General features: G+C 42.4%; 1 protein-coding gene across 1 annotated transcript in view; it reads left to right on the plus strand.

Moving 5' to 3' along the window:
- Positions 1 to 12,553, plus strand: part of pyd (zonula occludens-like protein polychaetoid) — a 93,267-nt gene that overhangs the window by 56,379 nt on the left and 24,335 nt on the right. Inside the window, exons 3-9 of the mRNA XM_028321982.1 lie at positions 3,323 to 3,498; positions 5,196 to 5,383; positions 5,947 to 6,216; positions 6,587 to 6,760; positions 10,031 to 10,097; positions 10,436 to 10,586; positions 11,230 to 11,362. Of these exons, the coding sequence (XP_028177783.1) occupies positions 3,323 to 3,498; positions 5,196 to 5,383; positions 5,947 to 6,216; positions 6,587 to 6,760; positions 10,031 to 10,097; positions 10,436 to 10,586; positions 11,230 to 11,362 (1,159 nt within the window). The remainder of the gene's footprint in view (positions 1 to 3,322; positions 3,499 to 5,195; positions 5,384 to 5,946; positions 6,217 to 6,586; positions 6,761 to 10,030; positions 10,098 to 10,435; positions 10,587 to 11,229; positions 11,363 to 12,553) is intronic.

The following is a 12,553-nucleotide window of genomic DNA, read 5'->3' on the forward strand; positions in this document are numbered from 1 at the left end:
GCCTAGAATGGGGAGGATTCAATTATACCTAGCTTCTGACCTAGGAGGGNAAATTTCATCACTGTAGTACTTATAGTTTCCGAGTAAATCGGCTGTGACAGACGGACAGACGGACAGACGGACAGACGGACAGACGGACAGACGGACAGACGGACAGACGGACATGACGAAACTATAAGGGTTCCGTTTTTGCCATTTTGGCTACGGAACCCTAAAAACGTACAGCTCCGTATCTGTGAGGCGATTCTGTGCAAGTATTGTATTGTAAATAGATCGTCTCGAAATACATAGCTAAATATTTTAAAAGTTTGTCTTTCCTTGAGTGAGAATTAAGTGTCACATCCTGAGAAGGTATTCCCGTAACGGCAGGCACATCATATAAATTGGCATAGAGAGACATGGGTGTAGAAGGTTTAGACACCCAAAAGTAGATAAAATATCAAAACCTTTAAATGAATTGGATTTTATAGGTAGGTACTTTAATGTCCCTTATTTTTCTAAAGAGGATGATCTCTAGTTATGATTTCACGAGTATTGCCCTTAAGTTACCAATTTTTACCGCAAAAAAGTTAACATCTTATTGAACCATTTTTAACTTCGTGGTTGGTCCATGAGATTTATGTCAAATAATTAAACTTGTAATGGCTCTAGCAAGTTTTTAATTTTTGTCGGCAAAATCATATAAGAAGATCTTCACTGAATTTAGAAGTTCGAGAATTGTTTAGCGAGACTAATGACCTTAATAAGTGGTTATTTATTTTGTTCATAACTCTTTTGTGCTCTAATAAAACGTTTGACAAACATTATTTATTATTCTTTGCCATTAATTTTGCGCAGACACGCAAATATTTATGGATTGTGCGTGAGTCGCTTTGACTTTTCCTTTTCGCGGTTTTATGTCCACAGTCAAATTTATGTTTGCTAAAAGCTAGTTGGGAAAACGCATTCACCATTACCATCTGTCTTCAGTAAGGGAGTGCCACAGATCGCGTCAGAACCGAGAAATACTAGTAATGAATAAAAGCACATCGGACTCTACATTTTAGTTGCAAAACCACCCCTATCCCAACTACAAAAGATCCACAGTGTACAGCTTGATGTGCAGACCATACTTAAACTGCGCAAGCTTCGTTTATTGATGGACTTTATCAGGACTTAATGAATGAGCAGTTCATAGATGTAAAAGGGAAAACGAACTTGAAACTTGATGAGGCCTTTTAGTGAAGCTATCTCTGGAAAAGTTTACGACTATTATCGCGGACTAAATTAACATCTATTAAGCTTCTAATAGAGGAATAAGTTGTATTTGAAGATATACTTACAAGTAGATACTTGACAAACTTGACCTTCACATTTGGTTTTTATCAGCGGTCAAGCTGTAAATCCTGGCTACAAAGGAATTGCAGCGGTGGTAACGAGAGCTGGGAGTAATTCCCTAAGTAGGTAGGTAGACAATTTACGATAACTTTTTAACGCTTCTGTAACATGTTGTTTTGAACCACCGTGTAATAAATAGCACAGTTTGGGGTTCACAGCACAACCATAAATTCCAATTTACACCTTTCATAAATATTCAAAATCTATATCATTAGTTCCTTAAATGGCAAACAAAACATGGTCGCAATGTATCGTAATACAAATTTACTGTCTCCTCAACAGGTCACAACGAATCAAGTGGGTCATAAAACCAACTACAACAATCTCAATATCCTTATGCGGTTCGTTAATTATTCAAATCTGAGTTAGCCACGACAATAAAAGTTATTTATTATGCTTTTGGGAGGCTTTTGGTCTTCTAAAAGCTGTATCGAAATCTGCATCATTCGGGTCAACTATGAAATGTCTTGTCTCATCAAGTAACTAACTACATACTTTGAGAAGCATACAATTTTAAAATAAATAATGTCCTTTGCTCGGTTTGTGTTTAATTATACTTTATTTTGTCTGTTCCACATTTTATATTTTTCTTTCAGTTACTTTAAATTTATTTTCCCCAACTTCCTCGTTGATTTCTTCTTTTGTTCTACCAATATCCACTTTGATTGTCTGTATTTTAATTAGGCTAGTTTGACGCACGATAACAGCTTAATTAAACACAGGCTTTGTTTCATGACTGTCATTGATCCGCATATTGACAATGTTACTTATTAAATTCCAACCTTGGAAGCACAAAACATGTCCAAACAAGTTTGTTCGTATACCTATTCTCCACGCTTGAGCGAGCCTTCATGTGCTCCTGTACTATGTTCGAACATAACGATGCGTTAATATAGAGCCACAAACTTCTAACAATGCTGTATTGTTTTTATCAATGGAAGATTTGAAGGGCAGGAACGAAATGTCTATTTGTTATGTCTAGGATCTCATTAGGAATGAAGTTTATTATTATTATTGTTTCTTAGGCTTTTTTTTTTTACTCGAAGTCCATAAGTTCTTCGGTATAACGTTAACTCGTTATTATTATTATTATTATTTCTTTTTCTTGATTAACTATGTACCTACTATTTACCCCTAATAAACTGATTAAGATCATTAGTTTAATGTATGTTCTTCAATTTTCTTTCTGCGTTCTCATCTGCCTCGTTTTTATTAGGCAATGACGGCATTTTATGATATTTAAACCTTTTATTACTTCTGTACGTCATGTTTTCCTTAATCTTCAACGCATTCCCAAGTAGTACTTGTAAAGAACCTGCAATTATTGCATTAGTACCAGGTCAGGCTTTCTCAAGTATGCGCGTAATGTCTTTAGCGGATTCTAGGTCATGTATTTACTCCGTGACATCTTTTTCTGCACGAGTGAGTTCAATTACACACGGTACATGGGTTTCTTCGTATGTAAAGTATCACAGTAAACCATCGATTCTTTTTGAGATAATTTCCTGGAAAGATACGTAGATAAACGTTAAAGCCATTTTATAGAGTACGATCTTTATTAAAAAGTTCAGAATCTGAAAAATCACAAAATTCAACAACATCTAAGCTTTGATTTCTGCGAGAGACGGGTATTCTGCATAATTATTACGGTCTAGCATGTGTAATTGAATTAAAGAGTGCAAGTCCTATAATTGGATTTTCCCATAGTTTACACTTTTAAAGAATATGAATGGGAAAATTTCCTCACTATGAAAACATTGATATCAGGGTTTTCTTCATAATCAAACTTGCGGATCTGTCACCTCATTTATCGGAATTCTTTACGCATAGACTTTTAAGCTTACATGGTAGGTATAGTCATTGTACATAGAGAAGTCTTTTCAAGGTACCCAAAATTTTTAATAACCTGGGCTCAATTCTCACCATGAAATCTTTTCTTCCACAGACAGCCGAACGCAGCGCTGGCTGGGAAACGCACAGGGTACGCCTGAACAGGGTGCCAGGGTACGGTTTCGGGATCGCCGTGTCTGGTGGGAGGGACAACCCCCACTTCGCCAGCGGTGACCCGTCGATAGCCGTGTCTGATGTGCTCAGAGGAGGGCCAGCTGAAGACAAATTACAGTGAGTATTTCTGGAATTCTTGTAGTAGAGTAATCTCTTTATTGCATATGAAATGGTGTGTAAGTTGTAAAAATTTAAAATTTACTAATGTTCTGTGCTACGTTAATTCAATTTCTTTTGTGTAACGCCTATAATTAAGATAGCACTTAACCTATTATACAGGGTGTTTCTTGTAAGGTGTCAAGCCGAAGGCAGGTGATAGGTGAGGACTAGACCTATCGATTTCACCCCCATGTATGTTTTACGATTTTTCATAGTTTAGAAGTTATCGTCAATTTTGTGATTTTTTCAAATTGTATGACCTAGTAGGCTTTAAATTTTTTTATCTTTTTTTTGGGTCGACTTTTCTCAGATTTCTTTTTTTTGACAGATTCCCTATTAATTGCAGATTTTTGAAAAAAATAATCAACTTCCTATCTTTGATGCAAGATACAAAATTTTTGCTAGAAACATAAAAAATATGCTTTTAGCGGAACATTCTAAAATTTTCAACTTAAAAGTTAAAAAAAAAACAAAATTCCATAGGTCCAAAATAATTTTAAAAACTGCGCAGTTTTCTGAACTTTCATAATAATACAAAAAAACATGTACTTAATAGGCCATTATTTTCTGTAATCGCTCCACTTAAGTGGTAAGTCGGAGATTCCGTTACATGTTTTTGACTTTCTTAGGACTAAGTAATGTTTGCAATCCCTTAAGTTTACGTTATGTAGAACACATTTAGAGACAATAACTGAACAGAACATTGTTTTATCCACAACGAGGAAGCTCTTGCCCTTCATCTGGTATACAATAGGGAATATGAAAATATTGATGAACTGCGGACAAAGCTGACTGAAGCACAAAACCAAATTAAAATGAAGAAGAAGGTTTTACGAAGATTTTTTTTGCGTCGTTGTCGAATGTGCATTCAGCTTGAATTTGGCATACAGGTACCTTAGTTAACTTAAAGCTTAGTTACAACAGGATATTGCAAAATTCCCACGGGAACGGGAGTTAGCGGGAAAAAACATTTGTATGTAAAATCTAAACCGCTTAAGTTAGACGCTTGAAATTTGGCATGCAGGTACCTTAGTAAACTCAAAGCTTAGTTACAACAGGATATTGCAAAATTCCCATGGGAACGGGAGTTAGCGGGAAGAAACATTTGTATGAAAAAATCTAAACCGCGTAAGATAGATGAAGGGGGTAAAACGGGATCCACGCGTACGAAGTCGCGGGCGGCCGCTAGTATTGTCTAAAATGGTGTATGTCTTGTTGGTGTTAATAAATAAATAAATAAATAAATAAGTGGTGGACCTAATACCAATAGAATTCTAAACCTGTGATCCGTTGGACAAACAATTCACTAGCGTGTGATTTGCTAAAGAATGTAGAGTAGAAGACCGCGGTAGTAAATCATATTTCACTAGGTACTTATGTAATTAGTCCTTTCTTCATTGCGCAAGACACGATTTTTTCTCTCAAAATCATGAAGGATCCCACAAAGATAATATAGTAAACCTGTGCTAGATAGATGCTAGGTACTTTACATTGAGTTTTAGCGAGAGTATTTTTTTAAGATTACAGCCCGAATATCATCTACCTATTTAAAATGCCTGTAAAATTAACACAATCAGTGCCACCTTCGAGATAACTTACAGTTTAATTACCCAACTGTATTTAAAATGGCGATATTTCAACTCCTCCTATTCCAGAGTAAACGACAGGATAGTGTCCGTGAACGGTGTCCCCCTAGAGAATGTGGAGTACGCGCGGGCGGTGCAAGTGTTACGAGACTCCGGCGCAGCGGTCGCTCTCGTGGTCAAGAGACGAGCGCCCGCGCCGCCGCCCACCGCGCCGACCACCATCAAGCTGGCGTTGACGAGGAACGGGAAGAAGGAAGGTCAGTCCCAAACACGTCCACAGCTGGACAAAGGCCTCCCCCCAGGAATTCCACCACGATCTTTTCGAATTCTTTTCGATTTCGAGATCTGCGCATCCAGAGGCTTCCGGGACCTTCACTCCTATTAAGCTGCCCTTGACGTGGAACGGGAAGAAGGAAGGTCAGTCTCCCTTTTCGTTTAGTGTTTCTACCAAAGACGTGAGCTGGACAAAGGCTTCCCCCAAGATTTCCACAACGACCATCGCATTCTGGTGCTTCCTGGACCTTCTTGCTTTGACTTCAAAAGTTGACGAACTGCAGGGTTAAATCCAACTTCTTTTGGAGAGATCTAGAGAGATATGGATCTCCTCAATAAACATGTAAGCGCTTTGGGTTTTCTGTAAGCTTATTATGTTGCTCATTAAATAAATAAATAAAAATAAATAAATAAGTCATCCCAGACAGCTGCTTTAAATCTTACTTGACATTCTTTTACTTGATTGATTCCTCAAGCTGCCTGGCAGCAGTTTCAGAAAGTGATCTGATGTTCTCAATTAAAATTAAATACTTTCCTCTCTTTCCAGACTTCGGAATCGTCCTAGGCTGCAAGCTGTACGTGAAAGAGCTCACCATGCGAGCTCGGGAGCAGCTGAACCAAGCTGGCCAGGGTCTCTGCGAAGGCGACGTGGTGACGAAGATCAACAACAGCCCGGTCACCGACGCCATGACCCTGAAGGAAGCCAGGAAACTTATAGAGTCCTGCAAGGACAGATTAAATCTGGTTATTACGAGAGAATTGATCAGGGAAGAAACGGTGACGAATGGGAATTATCAGAACAACTACAATAGTTTAGGTACGTAAAGTTTGTTATAGTTTTTGAATTACTTGTGTGTATCAATAATGATTTACAGATTCTACTTCGCTATTTCTATGTATATCTCACAATAAATGCCACGCAAGTAACTTCTTTTTACTAAAGACAAATTCAATAAGTTTCTTCTTATTCTTCTTTGGTCCCTCTCTGATGAGGATCGCGACCACAGATAGTGTTCCTCCACAGACTGCGTTCATAAGCTGTGTGGACCGCACGATGAAAGCTTCCGCCCACCGTCTTCCTCACTGCGTCTGACCATCTCTTCGGTGCCCTGCCCCGAGCACGTCTGCCTATCTGTCAATAAGTTAAAGGGTCTTTAATTCTTGGAATATAATGTATTCCTTTACAGAAGCGACACCCCATAACCAGTACTCAGGCGGGGAACAGATCTCATCAGCGTACTCAAGCAGTGGTCAAAACTTGTACGTCGCCGCGCCCGTCAGAGGCAGCGAAGGCAGACGAGGGCCCATGTCGCACGAGGGCCACGACCAGCCGCCCAGACCGCCGCCTCCTAGGAACGAAGGTAATACTCTTAGAAGCAACCCCATGCTAGTATAGGGGCAGCAAATAGAAGATTAGACTACTCAAGCAGTGGTAAGAAAGCAACACCATGCAACATATAGGGGAAGCAAATCAGAGTTAGCGTACTCAAGCAGTGGTCCTTATACGTCGCCGCGCCCGTCAGAGGCAGCGAGGGCAGACGAGGGCCCATGTCGCATGAGGGCCACGACCAGCCGCCTAGACCGCCGCCTCCTAGGAACGAAGGTAATATTCTTAGAAGCAACCCCATGTTATTTATACAGGAGAATCAAACAGGAGAGCGTTCTTAAGCAGTGGTCAGAACCTATACGTCGCTGCTCCTGTCAGAGGCAGCGAGGGCAGACGAGGGCCCATGTCGCATGAGGGCCATGACCAGCCGCCCAGACCGCCGCCTCCTAGGAACGAAGGTAATATTCTTAGAAGCAACCCCATGCTATTTATACAGGAGAATCAAACAGGAGAGCGTTCTCAAGCAGTGGTCAGAACCTATACGTCGCTGCTCCTGTTAGAGGCAGCGAGGGCAGACGAGGGCCCATGTCGCATGAGGGCCACAACCAGCCGCCTAGACCGCCGCTTCCTAGGAACGAAGGTAATACTCTTAGAAGCAACACCATGCTATTTATACAGGAGAAGCAAACAGGAGATCAGCGTTCTCAAGCAGTGGTCAGAACCTATACGTCGCTGCTCCTGTTAGAGGCAGCGAGGGCAGACGAGGGCCCATGTCGCATGAGGGCCACGACCAGCCGCCTAGACCGCCGCCTCCTAGGAACGAAGTTAATATTCTTAAACGCAACCCCATGCCAGTATAGATGTAGCAAACAGGAGATCAGCGCACTTAAGCAGTGGTTAGAACCTATACGTCGCTGCTCCTGTTAGAGGCAGCGAGGGCAGACGAGGGCCCATGTCGCATGAGGGCCACGACCAGCCGCCTAGACCGCCGCCTCCTAGGAACGTAGGTAATACTCTTAGAAGCAACCCCATGCTAGTATAGGGGCAGCAAATAGAAGATTAGACTACTCAAGCAGTGGTAAGAAAGCAACACCATGCAACATATAGGGGAAGCAAATCAGAGTTAGCGTACTCAAGCAGTGGTCCTTATACGTCGCCGCGCCCGTCAGAGGCAGCGAGGGCAGACGAGGGCCCATGTCGCATGAGGGCCACGACCAGCCGCCTAGACCGCCGCCTCCTAGGAACGAAGGTAATATTCTTAGAAGCAACCCCATGCTATTTATACAGGAGAATCAAACAGGAGAGCGTTCTTAAGCAGTGGTCAGAACCTATACGTCGCTGCTCCTGTTAGAGGCAGCGAGGGCAGACGAGGGCCCATGTCGCATGAGGGCCACAACCAGCCGCCTAGACCGCCGCCTCCTAGGAACGAAGGTAATACTCTTAGAAGCAACCCCATGCTAGTATAGGGGCAGCAAATAGAAGATTAGACTACTCAAGCAGTGGTAAGAAAGCAACACCATGCAACATATAGGGGAAGCAAATCAGAGTTAGCGTACTCAAGCAGTGGTCCTTATACGTCGCCGCGCCCGTCAGAGGCAGCGAGGGCAGACGAGGGCCCATGTCGCATGAGGGCCACGACCAGCCGCCTAGACCGCCGCCTCCTAGGAACGAAGGTAATATTCTTAGAAGCAACCCCATGCTATTTATACAGGAGAATCAAACAGGAGAGCGTTCTTAATCAGTGGTCAGAAGTTATATGTCGCCGCGCCCGTCAGAGGCAGCGAGGGCAGACGAGGGCCACGACCAGCCGCCTATACCGCCGCCTCCTAGGAACGAAGGTAATATTCTTAGAAGCAACCCCATGTTGCATACAGGGGGAGTAAACAGAAGATCAGAGTACTCAAGCAGTGGTCAGAACCTATACGTCGCTGCTCCTGTTAGAGGCAGCGAGGGCAGACGAGGGCCCATGTCGCATGAGGGCCACGACCAGCCGCCTAGACCGCCGCCTCCTAGGAACGAAGGTAATACTCTTAGAAGCAACCCCATGCAACATATAGGGGAATCAAACAGGAGAGCGTTCTCAAGCAGTGGTCAGAACCTATACGTCGCTGCTCCTGTTAGAGGCAGTGAGGGCAGACGAGGGCCCATGTCGCATAAGGGCCAGTACCAGCCGCCCAGACCGCCGCCTCCTAGGAACGAAGGTAAATACTCTTAGAAGCAACCCCACGCTATTTATACAAGAGAATCAAACAGAAGATCAGCGTACTTACTTAAGCAGTGGTCAGAACCTATACGTCGCCGCGCCCGTCAGAGGCAGCGAGGGCAGACGGGCCCATGTCGCATGAGGGCCACGACCAGCCGCCTAGACCGCCGCCTCCTAGGAACGAAGGTAATACTCTTAGAAGCAACTTAATGCTATATTTCCCAGGGTGATCTCATGTATTCTAGCTTTCAAACGTGTACTAGCTTTCAGTTGTGGGCAATGAAAGCCTTCAAATTAAGGTAGCAATCTTTACAGGGCACAGAAGCTTCAGTCGTTTAGGCCGGACAGAAAGAGCGAGGGTCACAAACAGGTGTCATTTTTTAAATATTTAATTATGGCATATATTTAGTTCGCTTTATGATAATTTTCCATGATATGATCAAAATTAAATATGCCTCACTCATGTTTTCCCTGCATTTTACTTTACAAGATAATTTCTAAGAATGTCTGATGGGATTTTCTATTTCTCTTTAATTTTGGACACCAAACAATTACATTGAGAGCTTATGTACTAAATCTTAATAGCTTAAAAATTTATTGAAATGGTACCTACCTATCTTAGGAAATCCTTTATTCTTTAAATTGAACTGTAAATTAAACAGTTTACAGTCAACATTGTGTAATTCGTTTTCTCAAATAACGTTACACTTGATGACTTTCCTAAAATCCGGTAAGTAGGTATCATCACTTCGTCAAATTCTTGTGCTTTCACACTTGCCTGTTTACTCAATCGCACATTCTTGATACGCATTAGTCAGCTGTATTTACGATTAATAGTCTCTAGTTGCTGTGAAAATGTACTACCGTTACATAAATAGGTACATACGTTATTTTAATTAACTTTACTGCTTTGTTTGATTTAGATTATTGGTTACATACTTTTCTTAAAAATAAAATGTAAAACATCGTTAATTGGACAATATTAAGCTTAGATTCAGAACATATCAAAGTTGTAAGAGAAAACAAAAGATAATCTAAGTACGTGAAAGAATTTTTCGTGGAGAAGTAATTAAAAGATCTATTTTTCTTTTGTCTTAGCAGATTATTATAGCAGCAGAAGACAGCTATTCGAAGAAGATGCAATGGGAACACAAAGGAATAAACCACCGTACGTACAGCATTTACTATTGTGTTTTTTTTCTGTTACTTCTTATGATTGATCTGCTTTTGATGGCCTTACTGGTTAGACATTTTTTATGCAGAACAAAGCAGGTATTTTACTGCAATGATATCTGGTGTTTAGTGAGATGCAGTCTAGGATTCCTGCCCTGTAAGTGCCTATTCACTCTCACCTTGAAGAGGCCCGGATTATAGTGTTCAGGAAGGACAGCAGCAGGCAGAGAATTCCAGTCCCTAGCTGTTCGCAATCTTTATAGCTTTGTATTTTAAAAACAAATGTTATCAGCGGTATTTTGAATTACAACTTAAGTTCATATTTTTTTACAGAAGCGAGCCAAGGTTAATCAGCTTCCAAAAGGAGGGTTCAGTTGGCCTCAGACTTTGCGGAGGGAACAGGTCTGGCGTCTTTGTATCAGGGGTGCAACCCACCAGTCCAGCGGCGTTGCAAGGGTTACAGCCGGCTGATAAAATTCTCAAGGTAAAGTATTGTTTCTGGGAAATAATGTACAAAGAGTTTCACCGTTTGAGTTTTCTAGTTCACGAAGGCACTAGTTGACGTCATCTGGTGATGCCAAAATAATAATCCATAATTACATAATCTTCCTACCGCTTCGGCCCTAACCAGTTGTCCTTGCTATTTTACCCACTAGCGAGTGAGAGGATCTTACTTTACAGTGACGCCAACTCGGTTAGTCCAAATGTGATTCCTTCTAAAGTCTGGTCGCGGAGCACGTAGAATTTTGTCCAATGACCCCAAGCTACCTATCCTTATCGCTCGCGCGTAATTATATTGCTGTCGCGACTGTGCGACGGGCGGCAACATTGAATGTGCGGACTATACCACTGGTCAACAGCTTGCCTACGCAGTGCTTAACTTTGCATTTCTCATGTCAACTAAGTACCTCTAACACAGTTCCCTCTAACAGCGTATTACACTTGAAAATTTCGACGGGTTCAGCCAGTTTCTAAACAGTTCCCTTTATTTTGTTTAGTTTTATTTGCGCCTCTGATTTGAAAGGCCCAATATATTCCCTAGGCCAGGGAAGACACTAACCTACTTAAGTTCTTTTGTCTCCCAGATGTCTCCCCTGTCAGTCTTTTAACCGTTAAATTATTCTCAGGTAAACGACATGGAAATGAAAGGCGTGACGCGGGAAGAGGCAGTGCTATTCCTGCTGAGCTTGCAAGAGCGGATCGACTTGATCGTGCAGCAGTCGCCTGAAGAGTACAACGCGGTAGCCAGCGGGCAAATGCGTGAGTAGACCTTATCAGTTTTATAGGTCCGTGAGCACGTAGAATCCCGTCCAGTGACCCCAAGCTGCCCATCCTTGTCGCTCGCACGTAATTATGTTGCTGTCGCGCTCGCACACTCACTGCGGGCGCGCGTCGCACAGTCGCGACAGCAATATAATTACGCGCGAGCGATAAGGATGGGTAGCTTGGGGTCATTGGACGGGATTCTACGTGCTCACGGACCAGGCTTTAGGCGCAGACCACCGACTTTTAGTTGGCCGATAGTTGGGTCGGGCTGTTGATCAGTATGGAGATGTATGAAAGTGCAACCGCCTCTGTAGTCTAGTGGTAAGACCCACCTGCTTCAGACGCAGAGGTCCCGAGTTCGATTCCCAGTGGGGGCAGATTTTTCTGTTCGGTTTGGTTGGTGGTAGGGCTTGTTCTAAGTCCGCCTGGCTAGCTACCACCATCTTACCTAAGTCTGTCGCCATAACAACAATGTTAACAGCATTATTGTGTTCCGGCAGTTAGAGGTAAGATAGCCAGTTCCTCCGTGGTTGAGGATTCCGGGTGAAGCTCGCTTCCACCTTGGGCCTGATCATCACTTACCATCAGGTGAGATACAGGCCAAGACCTTCCTCGTTGTGGATAAAAAAAACATACACCGATTTGGTATCGGCCGATTCTTCATACATCTCGCCCAACTATCGGCCAACTAAAAGTCCGTGGTCTGCGCCTAGGCTAAGTAAGTATAACGTGCAAAATAATAGTATGTCAGTAGCATATATCTTTAGACCTCCTTTATATCCGGGTAAATAAGACCTAATTTATTCACTTCGTTGAACATGTGATTGATTGGTATAATAATAGTGAATGGAAACTGTTCGAATGTGGTCCAAACCGTCATTGTTAATTACTATAAAAATACTTGTTTATCCGTGTGTTGTTCTATTAATATTAATTACATTAATATAATCTTCTATTAATTACATTGTACTAATTTAATTTTTATTACTAAAGCCTGGTCCGTGAGCACGTAGAATTTTGTCCAATGACCCCAAGCTGCCCATCCTAATCGCTCGCGCGTAATTATGGTGCTGTCGCGCTCGCACACTCACTGCGGGCGCCCGTCGCACAGTCGCGACAGCAATATAATTACGCGCGAGCGATAAGGATGGGTAGCTTGGGGTCATTGGACAAAATTCTACGTGC

This window comes from Ostrinia furnacalis, unplaced genomic scaffold (assembly GCF_004193835.3).
Source record: "Ostrinia furnacalis isolate ACB-3 unplaced genomic scaffold, ASM419383v2 OfSCF7590, whole genome shotgun sequence".
Taxonomy (NCBI): domain Eukaryota; kingdom Metazoa; phylum Arthropoda; class Insecta; order Lepidoptera; family Crambidae; genus Ostrinia; species Ostrinia furnacalis.